At 37.4% G+C, this 23,377-nt stretch overlaps 1 protein-coding gene across 1 annotated transcript; it reads left to right on the forward strand.

The window, feature by feature from the left end:
• Positions 1 to 14,369: 14,369 nt before the first annotated feature.
• HSD17B3 (hydroxysteroid 17-beta dehydrogenase 3) lies at positions 14,370 to 23,018 on the forward strand. Its single transcript, XM_068177354.1, is given in 5 exon segments — positions 14,370 to 14,393; positions 15,934 to 16,051; positions 16,054 to 16,126; positions 20,011 to 20,191; positions 22,125 to 23,018. Coding segments are annotated over 5 exon segments (567 nt in total). The 3' UTR covers positions 22,296 to 23,018.
• Positions 23,019 to 23,377: the final 359 nt, after the last annotated feature.

The following is a 23,377-nucleotide window of genomic DNA, read 5'->3' on the forward strand; positions in this document are numbered from 1 at the left end:
TCCAGAAGAGAAGACTGACAGCTGTAGAAGATTGTGTTTTGATTCCATCATCAAATAGAAGGGATTCTTTTAAGTTTTGGGGGCATTAATTTAAAAGAGGTATTCAGTATTATTTTTTACATGTAGAAAACAGTGAAACCTCTTAAAATTTAAAGTATTCCTTGAACAGTGAGTGATTTTTTTGGTTATTCGTAATTCTTTGTAAATACTTTTGTAAATGTAATATTCAAACCTTTTTTATTTGTTTGGCCTGGCTTACTTATGAGGTGAACACTGAGGGGAAAATTAAGTGCGAGGAAAATTAAGTGTGTGAAAATTTAGTGTGAGGAAACTGGGTTGTTGTTAAGGTAACACAGTAATGATTTTTTATCTTCTTGTTACAGATGAGTTAGTGTTACCTTCTGTGTGATTCAGACATTGCCTTTACTTGTAAAGCATCTGCACAATCATGGGTTTCTGTCTGAAGGTGTCAGTAATGTAACATGATAAATCATTTTTCTGATTTCAGTGTGAATTTATCCTGGAAATCTCTGTGCTACAATTTAACTCTTCACTGTAAGAAGTAGTGTTGATCTCTGTTTTAGGTAATCTTTTTTAAAGGTTTGGTTTACATCCATCTCCGGTCTCTATGAATTGTAAACAATGACAATGGAATTAGTTTTTTGGGTTTGTGTAGTTTCCAGAAAAAGAGTGAAACCTTTCCCCTGAGGCCAACATCGGAAAGCAATGTTTAGTTTGGATTTTCTCAATAGTTTACAAATGTGCTTGTAATGTAGTGATGTTATTCTAATCTAAATCCTGGACATTTCCTGGAAAATGAAATCATCTGAATTGATCTTCTCACTTCTCTGCCAAGGCTCAGAGACTAACAGTGTGCTGTAAAGAGGCATTTTCCATGCAGAGAGTGTCTGATTCATTCAAGCTCACTACCTTCTTTCACCATGGAAGTGTTCCAGCACATGGTTTGCTTGATTCCTTTTCCTTTTCTCCTAAAGCTTTGAGTTTATGAACCTGAAGGTTTTGTGTACTTGGGTGTCGCTGCAGGCCCCCAGCCAGGTAATAAGTAGCATTGACTCTATGATTGCAGAAGGCTGATCAATTGCTTTATTGTATCATCTTATACTATGTTATAATATACTTATTAAGAAACTCAGTAACCTTTATAGCCAGTCTGATACAGCTTTGACCTAATTGGTCAATCTGTCTAAACACCATCTAGTGGCTAATTAAGAAATCACTCTTTGGTAAACAAATCTCTGTGACACATTCCACATGTGCACAACAGCAGGTGCAAGTGCAGATAAGAATTTTTTTTCATTCTTTCCACCGATCTTCTCACAGCCTTCCCTGGGAAAATCCCTGGGAAAGTCTCTGCCTGCTCTCTGTGGCCAGAGAGCTGCTGCCACACTTGGGGAGAATAGAGAACTGGTCAGACTGGTGTGTCAGTTCACACCCTGGTGTGTAGATGTGAATTCTCTCCCTGTTGCTACTTCTGCTGTTTTCTCTCTGCTGCAAATACTTTTATTTTAGTAGCATTGCCCAGATCCTCAGTTTTCTGGTATGTGAAGCTGCTAGTTTATGTCTAGCATATGTGTCATGGTTTGACACTGGCGCAATGCCAGCGCCCCCATGAAAATGCACCTTCCTAAATAATTGCTGTGAGATGTGATCAGGAACAGAGCAGAGCAGGCCCAAGCTTAATAACAAAGGGAAAAAAACTTCATTAAACTACTACTACTATAAAACACAAATATTAAATCCAGGATGAAGACCTTCCAAGACACTCCTCCTCCTCCTCCACCCAATTTCCAAATGAAACCACAGTGAGACACCACCCAGGATCCTGATCAAGTTGCCACCCTTCAGATAATCAATACTCAGTCCATCAAGGGAGACAGGAGTCTCTCCTGTGCCACAGACCCCCCAGGAAACACAATTGCCACCCTTGTGTTTCCATGTCACACATGGCAACCGCCCAGAGAAAATCTGCCATGGTGACACTCTCCTTTCCATGTCACAGTGCTCTCACCACCATGCATGGACAGACTGCTCATAGGGCTCCTTTAAGGATGCTTTGCCAAGGACCCAAGAAAAACAACAGTTCAGTTTCTCATCTCGGGACTACAGTCCCCCCCATTTTCCCCAGGAGCCGAGGGTCCAAGAACAGAGATCTTCTTCTTCTCTTCTTCTTCTCTGAAGACAGAGGGCCTCTCCATACCCTCTTTAACTTTCCTCTGTTCTCTCCATTTCTCTGTTGGTAATCACTTAAACAGGTGGCCCACCACCGCATCACCCTAAATGCAGTCTCTGTTGCAGGAGAATTTGGTTCAGTCTATGGCGAACAAGAAAAGTCCAGCCACAAGCCACTCCATCATCTCCTCCCAACTCAAAAAATTTCCTTTTCCATCATCTTGGATCCCAGACTGTCTCTCTTCTTCTTCAAATCAAGGAGGAGTAATATTTTACAAAGCCTTCATTTCCCGGGAAAGGGTTAACAGTTCAGACTCCCTGGACGGCTGCAATCTCTGCCCAGCAGCCGATTCCCAAGGCCAAGGCTGGGCACCTCCCCCCAGCTCCTTCTCCTCCACTGACAAAGTTACAGGTGCCGTCTGGATTCTCTGTCTCTTCCCTCTGGGGGGGGATGACCAAGGCATCTCCACTTCTCTCCACCCTTCTGTCCACAGGAGTTGGCTCGGTTCCAGTCCTTCTACCCTTCGGCTCACCTCGACCAAGTCTCATGGCTTCCCCTCCCCCACCCAGCCCCATGGCTGGGCAGGGGAGATCTGCACAGCACCCTGACCAGAACCAAAGAGAGCGAGCTCTTGGGAGTTCCTGCTTTTAACCCCCTGTGTTCTCAGAGGCGTATCCATACCTTCAGTGGTCACTTCAGGTGCCAATATCCAAACCTGACCACTGATTGGGTTGACCCAACTTCCTGAAAAAATTCACTTCCATGTCAAACCATGACAATATGTTCTCCAGTTTTCAAAGCAACTTTTCCTGTTCCTGTTGATGTTGCTCTGGTGTGTTCTTTTCCAAATTGCTGACTTATCCTTAATGATACCATTAATGAACTAAATTCATTTTAGTCTGAAATCTTCAAAGGCTGCAAATTGGCAGTATTTTTTAAGATAGTATGCATTCTTGTAGAATAACACAGTTTAACAAGCACCTGCCTTTTCCTATTGATCATTCATGGTTTTTTAAGCTTGTTAGACAATCAGTATAAAGCAGGGATGAGCAGGTGCTGCCATTCCTGAGTTCCTTGGCTGCTAGTGTTGCTGATGGCAGCTTGTTGTTAAGGAATTTCCTGAGCAGTAGACTTGTGTTTGATTTATTTTTCCTGCATTAGACTTGATGGGACCAAATATATAAAATTATTAAATAAATTAAATACATCAATTAAATTTATAATTAACTATTAAATATATGTTTAATTACCACATCTCCTAGTGGATTAATAAATTAAATCCATTCCTGTAGAAGACCTTCCTGAATACCACATGCTTCTAAGGCAGTGCATAGGTCTTACTTTGATTTAAGTGAGGCAAGGACCTCCCTTCTGTGTATGAGATGAGGAACAGCATGTGGAACTTTATGTGTAAAATTTTTCTTTCCTCTTAAGGTTGGAAGACATGTTTCTTTCAAAGGACCTTTATGCAGTGTTTTTATAAACAAAGTGTTCTGGCCACAGTAAAATTCATAAGGCTCGGATAATTTGTGTTATGTGGCACATGAAATTCTGAAAATCATGAAAATTAAAATTGGCATGTGGAAGCTTGTCTCTCAACAGACTCTTCACTTTTCATCTACAGGTCTGTTAGGAAACTAAATACCCTGAGAATTTAACTAAATTTAACTAAATACCCTGGGAAACTAACACTGGGATATCATTTCCCTGTGAAATTGAGAGTAATTGTTCTTCTGTTGGCAACACCTAACCATTCAAAACCACTTTGCTTTCTGTGTCTCTGGCAACACAGAATTCCTTATTCCACATTTTTTATATTGAGTAGTTTTTAATTTGCTCTAAAACTTACCAGGTTTACCTTGGAACTGCTTTGGTTCTTTGCTGCATTATTTCTTTTGTATTTCTAAAGTGTTAAGAATTTTTCTTTTTATAGTTCCTCTTTGGTATTTATATGTATAGTGATTAAAGTTCAGGGTACTTTGCAAATGCCAGGATTAGTTTATTTTCACAGTAAGACTAAATCCAAAAGTAAACTGTGTAGTACAGTTCTGAAGGAAGAGCATTTTATAGGTGGTGGCAAGTTTGATATGATCTTTCCTTACAGACAGAAATCTTGTGTGAGAAATTGTTGTACCAGTTTCAGTTACCAGTTAGTGTTTATCTCCTACCATTCTCCCACCAGCATATAAATTCAAAGCTTGCAAAATAGAACTTATGAAAATACATGAATGGAAGAAAATTCTGCCAGCTGTTCAGCATCTGACTTGTTGCTTGTGGACACCACTTAAAATGAGAGTAATGGCTACCTCCTGTACCACATGGGCTACCTCGGGGAGAGATTTGCTTTAAACACAGAAAGTGCTGAATGAATAAGAGATGCATAGGTCACAAGGGAAGCAATTTAGAAGACTGGTTCTCTACTTCAGTGGAGACATTTAGGTTGTATTATTCAAGAAATGCAGATGATGAAGATTAAACAATTCAGAGAGAAGAAGCTAAACTAGAGCTCCAAATGTAATCTGTATCCTTTTTGCTTTCTCCAGTGGTCACAGGAGCAGGAGATGGGATTAGAAAAGCATAATCCTTCAGGTAAAATAGATTACCTATCCTTCATTTTACCTTAACAAAATGACAATTGTTATCCCTCCATCAGTGTCTTCAGATTAGTAAAATTATTCTAATGACATGACCATATCATAATTAAAATTATTCTAATGACATGACCATTAGGACCATGTTTGTCATGGTCATGACAAACATGGTCCTAATGGTCATGTCATTTAGAATAATCTTTCATAATACAAATATGGTCCTAATGGTCATGTCATTTAGAATAATCTTTCATAATCTTTCTCTCCTGTATAACCAGAATAGCTTTTATCAGATTCTGAAAGGAAACCAGGGGTACATTTCAGAGGAAAGGGCCTTCTGTCTGTTCAGAGAAGAAAGTCTCCTAAACTGTCCCTTTTCTCCCAGTTTCACAGCTAATCTGCAATGGGCTGGTCCAGTATTAACACACAAAATGTATTTTTCTAGCCTTTACACTTGCAAATACATATTGAAAGTTTTATCTGAAATAACCAATAAGGGAGAAACTTGTATAAATTAATATAAACTACAAGTTATGGAAAGTATAAGGAATCCTAATAGTTTAATTCAGAATCAGCAGGCCTCCTAGAGAGTCTCTGTGCTGTCCCTGTAGCCACTGCTGTGCAGAGTCACTGCAGCAGTACCTTCCTATTAACCCATGGTAGTCAGCAATGAGGGCAGGCTGGCCTTGTATTGTGTTGTATAGCCTTGTTATTACTGATTGTGACTGTCCTTGGTATCTTCTTTCTAAACTGCCTCCCTTTCTAGAAGCTAAACAGCAGTGAATCAGGAGTTGCTGTTTTCAGGGCTGAGGTGACTGGGTGGCAAAGAACATCCTGTAAAATGCAAGAGTTTAGATGTGATACCTTCTGCTCATAGATTATAAAAGAAAAGAAAAAAAATTGAATTGATTTGCAAGATTTTTTGCACTAGTCTTTTTATTATGCATTGTTTAAACACCTAGATACCTTATGACTGCCATTGCTGGGAATGGCAATACAAGAACTACTTTTGAAAGAACATTGAATGTAGAACCAATACCAGGTATTAGAGTTTTACAATTGGCATAGTTGTGAAAAAAAAACCCATTGGAGAGAAGGGAAAGTGCTGTCTCCTGTCTACTCACTGAGTTGCAGTATTAATAAATAAATGAGAAGGTTCTGATAAATACATAGGTCAGGGGAAATGGGATGGGATCAATACAGGGAGAGCAGGCATCAAAAATGCCTAAATATTTTTATCATGTCTGTGGGTGAAGTTCTCTGTTTATGCAACTGAACTAATTTTCTGTGTGAGCACCTGGTGATATTTTTTCCATGTGAAGGCTGCAAGAACCTGTGAATATCTAGATTGGAACCTCTGTCATTCTGCTTCGTTTGTGCTGTATGGGTTATGCAAGAGTAAATCCCATTAAATGGCCAGCTATAACATGTGAATGGCTGCATTATGCCATAAGAAAGAGTAAACCCACTGTTGTCCTTTTTTTTTAAACTTTGCTAGTGCTGGATAGATTTTGTGGAACATTTGTTCATTATTTTTGGCATTTGTGGGATGACTGAAAGTCATCTTTCTCTGTGCTGAGATGTACCATCCTCTCCAGGTGGTCCCTTTGATTGAAGCTGTGCTCAACTACTGCTCTGTGGGACAGATCCCAAGCCCACACCACATGAGCTCATAGTTTGGCACATCACCTTGCTGGCTGAAGTAGAAGCACACACTTGTGTGTGGCTTGTAGATAAATAAAATTGATCCTGCTGTTTTAATATTTGTGTGCCTTCAGAGGTTCTGGCTCAGCACTGCTGTCTTGATGCTCTGATGTCAGGATACAAAATTCTCTGATGTTCTTCCGCTGTTATGTACTGATGTAAAGGCAAGCCTTGTTTGATGGGCACAGTCTTCTATAGTATTAGTTGTGATGTCAAGTGATGAATTTCTTTCTGATGTACTGAGCTCAGGCATGGGCTGATAATGAGTCAAAACTAATTTAAGGACTCCTTACTTGGTAGCATATGCTACAGGATTCTAAGGAGAGCTGGTTTTATGTTTTGGAAGGCTAGTGGAATGTGGTTTCCTCTGTTTAATTTTATGTAGAGATCCCAGTAGGTGGTTCATTGGATAAAACTCAGCAGACCTCAGCTAAAACTCTCTGAGGTCCAGAGAGAGATTACAGTATCTACAGGTTCCATATTCTTGTTTTCAAGGTTTATGCCTAGATACAGGATTCTAAGGAGAGCTGGTTTTATGTTTTGGAAGGCTAGTGGAATGTGGTTTCCTCTGTTTAATTTTATGTAGAGATCCCAGTAGGTGGTTCATTGGATAAAACTCAGCAGACCTCAGCTAAAACTCTCTGAGGTCCAGAGAGAGATTACAGTATCTACAGGTTCCATATTCTTGTTTTCAAGGTTTATGCCTAGATACAGGACTCTGCAAAGTCTCTTAAGCTCAAAAGCTGCCTGGAGCTGTATGAAGAACCTGGCAGATGTGAGGTCTCAGAACACTACTTTGTTGATGCCAGGACACAGACCTTTCATTTCACAAGCTTGTATTGAGAGGCAAGCAGATATGGAACTCGAGTTTAGCCTCTTCTGAAGGAATATCCAGGCTTCCTTGAAGGCTCTAGATGTATTTTAAGTAGATGAGTTGTTTTGAATGACTGACCTTCTTGAAGATGAAGACCCTGACCTTTTAACTGACTGCTGTGATGTCAGAGCACTGGAATTTTGGATCTGTAGTTTGCTGTATGTACTTCAAGTACATAGTTTGCTGTATGTACTTGAAAAGCCAGGCTTTTGTTACAATTGGTCCATGAGTTCTTGGGCTGATAGGGTTTAAACTCACCAGACTTCCAAGAAGAAACTAAAGTAACTCACCTGTGAGTCTGCTGCTAGTCTGTCACATCTCTACTCAAGGGTTAGCATTTCAGGTACTGATGTAGTCTTGTTTGTTCTGCTTTTGGGGTGTAGTAACTACAGATGTGCTTTATCATCTGTTACTGACATAGTGAGTCAGACATACTGGGTTTATGGACAAGGCCGTGGCATATTCTGAGATTTATGGTTTAGCCTCTTCACACTTCTTATGCGATGTCAGGGCATAAGCAGGGTGTGTTTTGGCTCACATGGTCACCATTCTCATTTCTGTTAATAGTTCATCAGTCTTATAAATCAGGCCACCGCTTGTGTTCAATCAGTGTTTCAGCAGACCATTTTGAGACAGACCTCATTCATTTAAGATTCATTCATTTCCTAATTTACCAGGTCCTTGAATCTTAAATATTTGTTTCTTGTCCTGAAATTCTGTGTAGTATTATCAGCAGTATAATATCTTTTAAATATGATCTGAGTTTTCCTGCTCTGGTTGCAAAGTATTCTATTTTCTCCACTTGATCTTGGATTTATTCCTGGAAATACTGCTATTCTCCTTGCATTGCACAGAGCATGCAGAGCTAGCAGAAAAATTGCTATATCATCCTGCTCTGTCATCTCAGTTCTGGTCTGCTGGACCAAAACCAGGGTTGGCATATTTGAATCGTACTTTGAATGAATGAGTTTTTGATTCATAGAGACCCTACAATTCTGAATCCCAGTTAAAGAAAGACAAACGGTGAAACATGGATCATATCAGTACAATCCTAGAGAAGAGTCTCTTCTCTAGGAAGTTGAAGATGACTGTAGACTACTACAGATTCCACAAAGCATTAATAAGGGTTTTAAATTATTACATCTAATGACCCATGTAGAATATAGTGAATTTGTCAAGGTAAATTTAGCAGTCACATGCAGTAGCAGTCATGGTTTGAATTTAAAACCTATCTTGCCTTTCTTGAAGTTTTATTGTTTAAAAAATCAATTCAGTCTGAGCTGCAAAAACATGCTAGAAAATGCAGAGGGACTTAATACTCATTTAATTTGAACTTTTTAATCATGCATTTTTGAGATTCCAGAGTGCTGATTCTGCTTGAATTTTCTTTATCATTAGCCCTATTTCTAAATGCTTAGTTGTCATGATTCTTTATGGCTGGAGTTGGCAATAATGATCTTACATTTAGGCAGACTACGTCTCAGAAGCATTTTAGTCCTTTGCCACGGGGAGTCAGGATTTCCTTGCATATGCAGCTTCCCATTATGCACTGGCTGGGAGCCAGTGCTTATTCTGAAAGGAAACACCATTCTTTAACGTCAAAGCCTTTGTACATTAGGAAAATTCTTTGTGCTAAAGACATCAACATTAAAAGCTACCATCACTTGACATATTAAGCCAGATCTAACCTTTCCTGCAGGTGGACAGGGAATTCTAAGCACAATTATTTTTGTTTGCTTGAGGGTCTGTTTGTATCTCATGGTTATTACAGTGTCCTACAAAACCTCTTTCTGGAAAGGATACACATTTTCTATGTGGGTGAGGAAGCAAAAGAGACTAGTCAGGTGTATGGCTTCCTTTGCCTTGACTTCTGGTTAGTCTGGTGCACAGCAGCAAGGGAGGTTCCTCTCACCTGATAGGTAACACTTTTATAAGATTGCCCTAAATATATGCTTTTAGGTGAAATACAATGCAACCTTACCAGTAGGAATCCTTTTATAGTTAGGTTTTAGGAGGGGGTTTTCGATCAAATGACATACGGAGAGAAATATATGATACTGAGAAGCCCAGTGAAACAGACTTTTTTTTTTTTTTTTTTTCTTTTTTTTTTTTTTTTTTGTGTATTACATGGCTGGTAATTGGTCTTGGGTCTGAAGATGCAAAAGTCTAAACAGTCCCTATCCAAACACCTCCAAATGACAGAAAGGAGAAAGTGACCCTGGAAACAGAGACCATATCTCTGACTGAAAATGCCTTGAGTCAAATTCCTTAAAGACAATGGAAAATCTACCAATATGCAGGCAATTATAGCTCTCTATATGAGAGCTTCAAGTGGAGAAAGCAGACTTTTGAAACCCCAAAGCACCCAAGTCTGTGCAGGTGTCTTTGGAGCCCTGGTCAATTATGTTAGAGGATCTACACAACACAAAATTGTGAGAAAGGCTTAAAATGCAAATGGTTGTGGCTGATGCTTTTAGCAGGGTGATATCCCCGTGTACTCTTGATGGAGAAAATTTTTGAGCAAAGGTCCTTATTTCTTAACATTCTCTGCATTGTCTCATGAGAACTGAACAGGACAAATTGTTTCCTCAAATAGTTTTAAGAAGAAAGTGTTGCAGCGAGTCAGCTATAGAAATGAATGGATCTTCAGTGGATGGCCTTTGGCAGTTATTTCTTCTTCTAAGTAAATCTGAAAGTTCTTTCAGATGATGTGAGCTTTATGTTTTGTGATGGCTAATTTAGCTCTCTTTCTCCTTTCTCTCACAGGCATTTTTCTACTTTTAGTTTTGTTGTTCTTTATATATTCAGCTCAGCTGACCATTGTTAATAACTTCATTTCAAAAACTGGGGCCATGATCCTTTCTCTGACTTTGCCTAAAAATCTGATGGGAATGGAGGGCCTCAGAAAATCAGGAGAAAACCACTCTATGTTTGTTCTGCACTTGTTCTGCACATGGTTACACCAAACCAACCATAAATGGATTGTTATGTTAAATAGTGTTTGCAGCTATAGAATTCCAGCTATTTCCAATGTTTTTGTGGATGTACATTTTTGTGACTCTATTTTGAGTATTTATGTGTATAATTCACCTTTTTTCCTTTGATTTTTAAACATTTATTTCTTTTAAATTTGCATTTAATTAAAAATAAGGAAAAAAAGGTTAACATTTATCCATCGAACCTGAATCAGATCTTATTTATTCAATAAGAATTAATAAAATCAAAATCTTTTCTCACTGTTGGGCCTCCAATTCAATAGGCTTAATGTACTTCTTCAGGAAAAAAATATGATGATGGAAGGTGATGCTGTAAAATGACTGGAAAGTCAGCAACATGACTAGGCTCCCAAACCCAAACAAATATAAAAATAAAAATTTGTTTCTGAGAAATTTCATGTGATTTTCACTCCCTGAAGACTTTCATTCATTTGAAGTTGGCTCAAATTATTTTTTTTTTCATACTATTGGGATTTTGCTGTTGTCCACTATATTTTTCCAGTAAGGGTCTAAAATTATACAGTGAAGGAAATATTCTGGAAGTCTTTAGAAGACTGATTATTTTGGCCTGGTTTTAACATCTCTTATTTATCCACTGGGCAAGTGACAGGTGAATGAAAACAATTTAAAAATTTATTATTGCTGTTTTTGCAAAACTGTAAAAAATTGAAAGATTATTGTCACCTTACGGTTCCCTAACAATTTTACATTCCTCTGGCAAGAAGTGGATTAACTATAGTGATGATAAGGAGAACTTTTAAAAAGCTGAATTTGTTAAGCATTTGTCTCAAAATTATCCTCCCATTTTCCAGGCTGGCTTTACAGGGATCTGCAAGTTTTTTCCCTGGTTATCTAGCACAGCAGGGTGCTGGATATTTCTACAGCTTACCTCCAAGTATTTCTCCAATACTGAAAACTTGTTTATATTACTGTGTCCCGTGAGCTCTTCTAGACATGGATCAATGTAAAAATATATGTTTACTTTCAAAGAGTGTAATGGGCTAAAAAAAGATGAATGTGTGCTTTTTACTGCCTTTATCTGCCCATAAAAATCTGTAAATACAAATAAATAAGTTACCTTTAAAGTAGTTCTTGGAACAGAGCAGAGGAGGACTAAAAACAAAATCAAAGTACCAGGTTTGTTTTTGGTTGGTTGGTGGGTTGGTTGATTGGTTTTTTAAGGCTTTCAAATTACATTTGGCTCTTGATTAAATTGCCTTTAGAAATAATGTTCCCTTTTTTTCTTCAAAGGAAATTAACCATTAATCCTGGTGAATGTCTTGTATAAGTGCTTTAAGATTGACAGAATTTATTTAGGAGTCAAATGTGTTTTTATCCTCCATTAACTTTACAGATTGCTAGAATGAAAATCATTCCTTCCACTGTCTCTTTTCCTATACATGGCTTCTATCCAGCAGATTCCTTGATTTACATGTCTCAAAGTATGTGTCAGCCCAAGACTATATCTATACAAGTTGGAAAACCTGTCTTTAAGAAGGCTTAGCAACTGAGTCCAACAGAGTATCAGGTCCAGGGTACTTACCTAAGAGAGCAGCACATCTGTCAGGGATGTGGCAGACTTGGATGAAAAAGTCTGCAAATTTTCAACCTGCAGCTACCAAAATCAAGGAATGGACCCAGAAATTTTCTATCCAACATGCCTTTTTTTTTTTTTTTTTTTTTTGGGGGGGGGCTAAATAGATTTGTTTTCCCTTGGAAAGTGAGGGGTATCTGATGAGGAAAGTTGCAAATTCCTCTGCACTATGATTGAGTACAAGGCCACCCACTGGACACCTTCGTAACTGAGGCCATGCTGCACTGCACTGTGTAGCCACATGTGATGAAGGATTTGCCTGTCCTGCAAACACTCCTATGCCTTCTGCACACACCCATGGATTTTCACTTGTTCACTGACAGCTCCAAGCTTCACTGTCATCAATAGTGTTATCCATGTAATCCAAGGTGTGGGGAGGTGTGTTGTGTGACCCCAGAAATCAGGCTACACTGATAAGGTTTAGACACTGTTCCACCTGGTTGTGGTCATAGCCTTTCCCACAACTAGCTGAAATAGATATCAAATCCAAGTGAGGTATTTCAATTGTTTTCAGCAGGTTTTGGCTGAAGTCCAGAGTGAGTCATCTGTTATTTATTGTATCAGGTTGGAAATTAGTATCTTAACAACAAGTAGATGGCACAAAGAAAAGGAAAGAGAAAAATACAGTAATGAAAAGCATAGAGTATCTGATGTGGAGGCACTTAAACCAACAGGAAGCTCTGGACACATTACTCTTTTTTTTCTTTTTTTTTTTTTTTAATATCTACACAATACTTTTTTGCAGTCCATTGGACATTATAGTGAAAAGACTTCCTCCATTTTCAAACTGATTGTATTATTTGCCTAATTATATTGCCACATCTGTTTGGATACTGAGTGCTATAAATTAAAAGAGTCTAAGCTGTGGGTAATTACAGACATCTCAATGTTTGGCTTTCTGTGTGCTGTGGGCCACAGGTGTGCCTGAGAACAGCACTCAGAGCTGGAGCCCGTAGAAACCCACAGTAAAAAAAAAAATTCTCCAAAGACACACTGGAATTGAAAACCAGATTTCCATTCATTCAGACTGGAAAGCTCTTTTAAAATGAGATAAAAAATACCAAGTAGGTGTTACAGAGGGCAGACAGAATCACTAGCACAGGTATAATGCTCATTTAACACATTTAGTACTGTAGTTGTGAAACATTGATCACAATACCAGGGGATTAGAAATGATGGAATGCTACTAACTGCAGTCCTGTTTAATTTCTTCTGCTTATATTTCCTGAGTAAGCTGTACAGGCAGAGTTAGGTCCTGTTTGCAAATTTGTACCATACTGTTGTTAAAGCCAAACAAACAAACAAACAAACAAAAAAAAGCCACTTCTACAAGATACACTAAATCTCAATTTACTCTCCTCTCTGTAAATTTCTACTGAATATGAACCCCATCTAAGATTTAATGCTTCTCTATATTCAAGTGTTGTTGTAGTACCTCAAGAAGGCCTTTCAAGATAGTTCTTGTGCGACTTGGGCATTCATTTTGCTATGTTGATTTTCAGAACATCTTCATAATGCTCTAAACTATCTAAATAGGAGGGGAGTGATTCTGGAATGCTTCATGCTTCATTCTGATTTATTATCTTTTTGGTAAATTTCAAAATGCAGCACATTATCCTATCTGACAGCAGATTCCCAAGCGGTCTAAGGTCAGAAGGAGTTAGATGTAAAAGTCTTAGCAATACATCTTATAACACATTGAATTAACCAACTTGGTTCCACTTTTAATTTTCCTTAAATTAGTTTTTACTCCATTATTTAAAATAAAATGAAAGAAAAAATTTTAAAAACAGAAAAAAGACAAAAGACAATAACCTGTCCTAGTGTTTGAAAAGCTAGCCTTTTTACTTCTATGACACTTAGGACTTTTAAACAGGGATACAGTGGCTTGTATCTTCAAAGACTATCATAAATCTTTGTCACAGAGAGGGAGAGACATAAGAAACATTGGAAATTCTTTTTTGGCTCTCTCCTTTGCAGAATTCCTATAATTTTCTGAAGAGCTATACCTGGGTAATTCATTTGTCAGCATGAGAGTTTTATTGGTTTTTAATATATTGGTTTATTCTTATAAGAGACGGAGGAAAGCCATCTGGAGTACTTGTTTGTTGGCTGAAAGTGCTGGTTGCAGCCATACAGTTCTGTACAGACAAGGAGTTGCAGAGAAAGTCCAAATGGCTTGTTTGATCCTCATTTTTATGTTGCTCTAGTTTTGGCTGCCCTTCTGATTGCGCACGAGAAAGATGGCCACAACATCACTATACATTTTAAGACCTTCTCATTTTGTTTATAGAGCTCTTCAAACAGAAGGTCACTGTAGGTGTCTGCTCCAGCTGTTGCTCTGTTCTTTCCCACTCACTGCATTTACACTCACAATGTCCTTTTATTTATAGTTTCAGCATTCACCCAGCCTGGGACCATGACGGGGTCATTTGCCACTAGAGTTGCTTTTATAGGTTGAAGGTTCAAAGGATGTTTTGTCCCTTTCATACACAGAACTGCAGCTTAGAAAGAGGGCTAGAAAAAGGGCAGTCCTTCCTCCTTTCTTCTGTCATGGAGACAGATGTCCTGTAAAACTGCACCCAAGATGCAACCCACATTTCAGATCTGCAGTCAGTGTGCTTGCTGTTTCCTCAAACTGCATTATTTGAGTAGTGTAAGGTGGTCAAAACTTGCAGTTTGCAAAGAGCTTTGAGGGGCAAAGAGGAACAACTGGAAGGGAACAACTTTATTTCATCCTCCACTCCAACAGAGATGCTGATTTGTTGCAAATTGGCCTGCTGGACCCAAAGCCAGCTTTCTGCATCCTTGCTCTCCCACAGGACCTGGCCCAAGGCCTCTTCTTAGTGAATGAGCAACAATAGATGAGACAAAATTTCTGGGTAATAATTCAGCAAGTCTGATTCCTGTTCAAGCCAATGCTTTCTGTCTTCTGTATGATAAGATCAGAATACAAACCAGCAAGAAACATTTTGCCAAAAGCCATGTGCACTTTTTGCCATGAGTCTGCACCTGAATTCCCACCACTTGCAGAGAGCCTGCAATCTGATATTCTATTGACATTTCCAAGCTTTGCCTGTCACTTTTTCAGCAAACTTCATCTGGATTTCAGGTTGCCCATAAAACTTGAAAGCGGGTTTAGTAGCAAAAATTTACAATGTGAACATCTAGTTAGAGGAGATCTTATTGGGCCCTTTTAATGGAGAGTCTTGCCTTTAAAAATTAGTAAATAAGAGTTTCTACTTCTTTTCCTCATGAAACTGCATTGAAAATATGAACAGCAATAAATCAACTGCTGAAAAAAATGCAATGTACAGCTGGGCTCCCCTCCTGCCTAAAAAGTGACATTGGAAATATCCCACACATTTCCCTTTCCCTTCTAACTGACCTTGTAAAATTTACGCTATAGCTTCTCTAAAATGCCTTTTAGTGCTGCAAAATCCCAAGAAAGGTTCAGACTATGAGACTGCAAATGTTAAAAGAGGCAAGGAATTTTTAAAAATAATGCAGAAAATTCTACATCCCATCCATCCTTGTTTACGCCTCCTCTTGTGTAAAAGGATACGTTTCACTTGTTAAAATGCTTATCTTATCCATCCAAATTCTTTTGAACTGTTCTGCAAAGTTGTGCTTGTATAGGGGATCTGGCACCCACATTCATTTGTCTGATGTATGCTGACAGTGTTCATCTATAAATATTACGATAACAAGGGGAAGAAATCCTGTGTGGCTTATTTCTGAATTTGTTTTGTTTTACCTTACTGAAGGACTAAATGTTGTTTAGATCTTGTAAGAAAAATTCCATTGATTTCAGGGCATAAATTCAGCCTGTATATGCCAGACTATTTTCCTGAAAACAGCTGGGTAGAGTGATAGTGTTATGCTTGTGTTGTGTTATTTCTTAGAGTAAGAAGCTGGAAATAATTGCTTGATGTACAATGGACATTACTTAACAAGACATCTGGTTGTTTCTCTCATTACAGCTCCTTCTCAGTAGATGCAAACAGGTTTTCTTGGCTGGTTGGTCTTTGGTTTTGGGTTTTTCTTTAGTTACAGAGTTAGCCACAGATCAAAAGGTGAAGGGTATACAAGCTGATTTCACTAAAATTCAGTGTACAAGAACGTTGAAAAAGATCTGAAGGATGTGGATATAAGTGTTCTGGGTCAGTCATTAAGGTCTGTTAACTGAAAAGTATTTTATAGCTGTAGTGTATTAAACAGACCATTGTATAAATGACGTGTTGTGACAACTTGTTAGGCAATGCTTAAAACCAAGTATACATAATTAGTCTGTGGCTTATTATCTGGTGTGACTCATGAAGCAACAGAGAAAACATGGGGTTTTGGAAGGTTTTTTATACTTTTAAAGAAAGTCCTTTTATTGTAAAAGAAATGAAACAACAGCAACAATACACAAACAACTTTAGCAACATCTGTTTTTCTGTTCCCCAGAGAAAGCACCCATCAGTATCAGTGATTTCAGTGAAAACAAGACTTGATGCTAAATAGTGTTTCTCTTCACAGATTGTGAAGTGTAGCTCACAATCTTCTGGATCTTAAGGAGAAGAAATTTGTTTAACTAGATGAACTATGCACTTTTTCTAGATTTGATTCTTAACATTGTATTTTCCCTGACTAGTTAGCAATACTTGAATGCTTCATAATCCTCTTCTATGCTGTTTCCTTAATGGGCCAAACATAGAAGATTTAGGATTATTCTGTGGATTTTATCTTCTAATATAACAATGAGGAATTCATTGAACAAGGCACAGATTTTGCCCCCATTACAATCAAGTATTAACTGTTCAATTGGGTTGGAAACGAACTGGGCCAGAAGAAGCATATTTTGACTTGGTTTTAATGCTTGGAAGAGCTTGAAAGAGAAAAGGAATAGTAGTTTTCAGCTAAACTAGAGGAAGCATCCAGTGATAGAGGGGAGACTACAGGGGATAGAGGGATTGTAACAGGGATTAGCAGACTCCCTGACTCCCTGCTGACTTGTAGTGTAATGGGTTCCAGTCCATCCACAGCCACAGCTGAAAATATTGGGTTCTTGTTAGTGTTATTAAAACTTAGTTTCTTTGGGACACATTGCTTAGGAATGTCAGTATTAATTTAAGGAACCCCCTTGTTTCTATTACCTGTGAAATATTTTGATCAGAACTGACTTGAAAATTTTTAACACAATTTCTCAGTTGAAACACATCTTTGCACTACAGCTGAAACAGCTAAAAATTTCACAAATCATTTTTGCTTTGATATGCAGGGAGATTTGCTTCCGAATTAAAGTTTTCAAGATGAGTAAACCTACAGTTTGAATTTTATCACTGTACTTGTGGTTTTTGTCACAATTCTCTTTTGCCAACGTGTTTTTGGATCAATGCAGGACAGAAACTCCAGGAACTGTCTCCTAATTCTGTATTGTTACCCCTTGGTGCTAATTTTGGTTGGTTCCTTCCCCTCCAAGAACATTTAGTATTGCATGCTTTTCAACTCTGATTAAGATTGATTTTGCTCTGCTGTTTGCAAGCATGATGTTAACATGAACATGAGCTGAAGATTTCAACCTTGGCTTTCATGCCTTTCATGTCTTTCTAAAAATGGCATGAAAATTAACAGCAGATGTTTGTCCTTCTCTAGCTTTCAAAATTTACATCCCAAATTTGTACTGCTGCTTAATGACTTAAGATAATAAATCATGTAATACCAGTCAATAGAAGCAAATTCTGTAAGTAGCTTTTTGACATTTCTGCTCCTAGGATATATTCTATGTCAAAAGAACAGAAATATCTGCAATATCCGAATGCTATATATATATATATGCCATTCTATACCCTCTCAGTCTAGATACAGAAGGTTTTTCTTTTCATCATTTACCACTTTACATGTAGCTCAGAATCAACCTTTTTTGTTTTTGCAGTGTCAACCACATCCTTTTCAGTGTTTCATGAATATTCACTTTCCTCCAAATTACAGAGAAGAAAGTACTCTCCTTACCAGCATTCCTCTTGGTTAGGTCCAAATAATCTTTAAATCTTTTAGGATTTTCCTTTCCCCTCCCTGTCTGAATTCCTGCTAAGATCCTGTTCGCCATTTCTCGCAATGAGGTCCAGGTATCCCGGCTCCCACAGAGGTCAGTGGGATTTTCAGCACTGCAAAAGAAGGATCTTTTCTCATGTTTTGTGCTTTATTTGGAAATTTCTCTTCATCCAAGCTGATGTGACTGACCTATGTTGTCAGATTTTGTCAACCCCACACTGCTCCTACTATCTTTTTGAGCACAATGACATTACTGAAAAAAAATCAGGAAATAACAAGTATTCAATTAAACTGTGCCATTAATTTGCACTACTTTTCACTCTGCCATTTACAAGTTAGGTCACACTGCTGTCTTGACACAATTCATAGTGTAAGTATGACTTCTCCATGGTACTTAGGCTTACTATCAATAATAACCTTCAAAAGCACAAAGAAAAGCTGATTTCTTACCTGAACAAATGCATCTAATTTCACTTTAAAAATCAGATGTGTGATTAAGTCTATTGCTAAAATAAGAATGAAAAAAATAATAAAATAATTAGCACTAAAAAAGATCCTATAGCTCTTTCTGAAACAGAAAAAAATTATATATTTTCCTGATTTTCTGCAATTTCTGATCCAGCTGCAGGCAGAAGTGAAAATGCAAAAGGAACATGGAGTTGACTTTCTCCTTGCTGTTATGATTCCATGTTGAAGAATGATGAAATTCAGAAACTGTTGAAAAGCTTTGGGTAAACACAAGACTCTCACTGCTTAGAGGCTAACCTTTGGAATTTTTTGACAACTCAGATGATTTTCAGGCCACAGCATTTCTAAAATATTTTCCAAAATGCTGAATGTGCCATATTTTAGCTATTTGAGCTGTATATATATGGCTTGATCAAGTGAAAAAACTTGTTATTAAAATAAATTCAGTTCAAAAATGCTGTCAGAAAGATGGGGAATGGAAAGAATTCTTAAAATACTTGTCTTATAGATGACAAAAATAATTTTGAAACAGATGCAAGCAAGGTATTTTTTCTATAACTTTGAACTCTGTTAAGCTTCTACATTCATTGTCATTAGTGGTAGTTAAGCTTTTTCATTAACTCCTGGACTTCACAGTCTGTCAGTCAGTAAGATATCTTCTACTTCTGTTAGTGCTGTGTGATTATATGTATAGAAACTCCCACAAATTCTCAGTCAATTGTAGAACAGAGCAAAAAACAAAATATATATGTCCCCAGTTAAAAATGTGTAGCAGAAATAGAAAAGGATGTGATGGGCCTAATCAAGCAAGAAACAGCATTTGAATATATTATCTGTTCTTTTAAGAGTGGTAGTTTGGCTTGGAATAATGCTTTTCAAACTCTGGAAATACCCATATTACTAATCAGCGATATTATTTCATCTCTGCGATTAAGGATCCCTGTCCTCATTTTAATACTACATGTATTTTAGACATGTGTCCTTAAACTATAAGTTTGGCTCTTTGGATGGATTTTCTAGAAAATATTGTTAAATACTGCATTTTAGAGGGAAGTACATGCTTTTAGTTTTGGCAGAAAAAAAAATACTTCTTACTGTTTAATTTTCTTTTTTTTTTTTGTTTTTTTTCTGTTTTGTTTTGTTTTGTTTTGTTTTGTTTTTTCCTCATTGTTGCTAAATGTATTGGGTTTTAGTGATGTGTACAGGGAGTTGTGAATGGGGAAGCTAAACCAACAGGTCCATGGAGCAGGAAAAAGAATGTGCTGGCTAGAGAGCAAAGGGGATAGGCCAATTACTTAGGAGAATAAAAACTTTCCTCTGATGACAGACTTTTTTCTCTGTTAGATGTACAATTGCATGTACAATGTTCCCATGGTTCTGATTGTGGCAGGCATTTAATTTTCATTTATGACATTATTCCTGTCTGGGTTAGACCAAACTAAACTGTAAAAAGGGGGTCTTTTGAAGGCACACTTGACAGTATGGGAGAGTTATGCCTTCTGGGGAAAAAACCATTTTCTGCTTATGCTCTCTTTTACTATAATCCTGTAAAGTGTAAACAGAATGGAACTGTTTAAATTAAATTTCAGTCAGAAAGTTCTAATTCTGAATCTGTCCTCTGGTTTGAGTACTTTCCCTTGTCCATTATATACAATGTACTCAGTTACTAAGATAAATCTTTCATACTGCTTTATGACGAAATCCCCATTAAGTTTTTATCAAAGCATTGTATCAGTATAACAAATGATCAGTATATAAATAGCATTGCTTCATTGAAATAATGAAGTAACATAAATTAGCACTACCTGACAACCAGGAATCACTGAAACTATGTAAATGAAATCAGCTCGAGGTATGTCTGATCCCTGGAATGATTTTGCCTTTGGTTAAATAGTATTATACCAGTGCTCACAATTTGTCTTCATTCTGGAAAGTGATGAATTTTACTAGGCTCACTTATCTAGTTTACTTAAAACTGTAGATGCACAAAAGTGCTAGGTTTTGCTTATGGAACCAAGAATAAAATTTCTGGTAGGTGACTGGTAAGTTGCCTAACTTCATAGATTTTGCCTTAAATTTTTGCTCTGAATTTGAATCCATGAACTTGCAAAAGTGAGGAATGAATGATTTTGAGTAAAACTCCAGAAGTAACTTGATCAGCTCAGGTTTCCTTCAAACGAAAAATTCTAATGATATTTTCTTGATGTAGCTAAAGTTTAGATTGGCTAAAAAAAAAGAGCTACTCTTGGTAAGAAAGCATCATTTTCTGTTTCCTTTTCTCCTTTAATATAAATCTCTCATTGATCAAAATTTGAACTTCTTTCAAACCAGACAATTTTAGATCCTTAAAAATGTTTACTTAACATTATTTCCAATTGATATGGTACATTAGTAGGATTATGTGGTCTCCTTGTCTATTTTCATTCTCAGGTGTTTTAACTTTGGAGTTTCTTTCGTTTTTTAATCCCCTGGAGGGAAATTATTTTACTTATCAGCATTATATCATGCAATATCATGATGGTGTTGGTGTTACAATTTTTAGACTATCAAATGATGGGTTTGGAAAACAGTCTTTTTTTTTCTTACTAGGACTTTTATATTTTTCATTACAGAGGAGCAATTCAACATCATCAAGTTTCTGACTATTTCTCAAAAAGATGCAACTCCTAAAATCTCTCTTGCAAGACACTCAATATTTGCATAAAGTTAGTATATACATACTCTTCATGATGTCGAGAAAAACTTAGATAAATCTAATAGATTGAAGCTAAAACTTTCCTCCAAATTCAGAAATACTTGACTTTGAAATATTTACCTGTAGGTTATGCTACTAGGAAAATACTGAAGGCACAAGTTTCATTTTCCTCCACTTTTCATTGCAAAAGAAACAACAAGTGCCAAATGTCTGACTGGCATGGTAGGGATCATCCAGAGCAGACAGCCACATGAAACAATAGCTAGAATAAGAGGGACTTGGGGATGTATGTCTCTACTTTTTCATAAAAGTGTCAAATCTTCCAATGCAGTCTGCAGTACTACTTGTTGCATGTCCAGCTCAGGACAGTGCCAGGTTCCGTCTTCTCTGGCACAGAGAAAGAGTCAGGCTAGCCCAGGTGTGCCAGCAGAAACTGTATCTTAAAAGCTTCATTTCTATATTTTCCGCCACTGCCGTGGGACTTTACTTGTACAATGTTAGGCCATTTGTGTAAAGGACATGTTCACACATTTCTGAGCATAGTGAAAGCACTTAGTTTCCTATGCTAATGGTTTGTTTGGTTTGGTTATATTCTATCTAGGCTTTTATAAGCACTTCTACAACCACTACAAGCAGAGTATAAGGCAAAGGTAATAATCATACAGGTGTTGCTGTATCTTGCCATATTAGCCTTTGTTTTGGCAAATTCTTCAAGAACATTTGAGATGCCTAAATCCATATTGTGTAGCTGTCCTCAGTGAACTGCTGGGTGACTCTGCAAAAGTTCTGTCTCCCCTCTATATGAAGCTTTTTTCCTTATTTCACCATAATACTATCACTGATTCCATATAGTGTCCTAATCCATTGCAAATATCAGTTAAAATACGTCAGATGCTATGGGATTCTGCAGATGCCTTATGTAAGTATTAAATGGCACTACACTGTTGTTATTATTATTATTTTTTATTTTAGATAGTGATTCCTTATGGTGTTTCTGCTCCAATGACAATGTACCAAAACCCTGATGTTATTTCAAAGACAGCAGAAGAACTTGTTAGTGAATTACTGGAGTATGTCACCTTTGGAGATGAGATTTTTGGATGTTTCACCCATGAAATTCTGATTGTATTTGCTTGTGTGTAAATGTCTTCCAAAGACTTCAGCCAAGTCTGTCTGGGCTCAGCCTGTTCTTTTCACTTTTTCATAGACCATGGACATCAAACAAGAAAGAGACAATGGGTTGTTAAAGCTAATATGGCACCAGTAAAATATGAAGAGAGGAATACACAAGTAAAGTGTAGTGGTAACAGCATAGTATGGTTTCTCTGCTCACGAGCTTTGAGCTGAGCTCAGTTTCATGTCTGATTATCCTTTATCCTCTCTCCAGCTGCCTGTTTTCATGACCTTGCTAAGGAATTTTCCAAGACCTCTACTCCTTCAGAAAAATTGGCCAGCAATTTCAAAAGTTATTAGTGGCGGAGAGGAAGGACATAAAACCAGAATCTACCATCACAAAGGCATCATTTCCTTGGATACCATGCTAACAAAACAGAGTAACTATTTATACACAGCAGCTATTAATGCATTAAATGCAAGTATAAGAAAGGCAACAGATTTGCTAAAAGCAGAGGAATTAACATTTTCCTCTAAGAGAAATGTAGTTACTGAAAGCCTGAAGTAAAAGGTTTTGTGGGTCTTATATAAGCACTAAGAAATTTATATTACCATTTTAACATAATCTTGAAGGTCACCAATAATTATGGTTATTTGAAATTTATGAATAAAACAATAATTTGCTTTATTTCCATCTTGTTCACAGTGTATTTTCATGGTTTCAGTGAGTGTTTTGTGTCTTTGGTTTCTTTGGAAAAGTCAAGGAAATTTGCAAGAAGGTAAAAAGAATGTAAAGTACACACTGGGCTTTGGGAAGCCTGCAATGATATTTTTTTGCCCTTTCCAGAGCGTGTGAATGGCTCTGCAATATCGGATATGGGATGTAAGAGGCAGCAACATAGGAAAAGGATACACAGTAATTCTACATTGCTGAATGGATCCAGAAGACAAGTGTTTTGACTGGATGCCTGTCAAATCCAACTGGGTGATGTTAAAAGGTATTTCAAGGACAATGCAATCACCAGGCATAGTCATTGTGTGTTCATAAAGGGAAAGTCCCACATAAGTAATTTGATACCCATCTAGAATAAGGTTACTTGCCTAGTGGATGA

Source organism: Anomalospiza imberbis, chromosome Z, assembly GCF_031753505.1.
Source record: "Anomalospiza imberbis isolate Cuckoo-Finch-1a 21T00152 chromosome Z, ASM3175350v1, whole genome shotgun sequence".
Lineage (NCBI taxonomy): Eukaryota > Metazoa > Chordata > Aves > Passeriformes > Viduidae > Anomalospiza > Anomalospiza imberbis.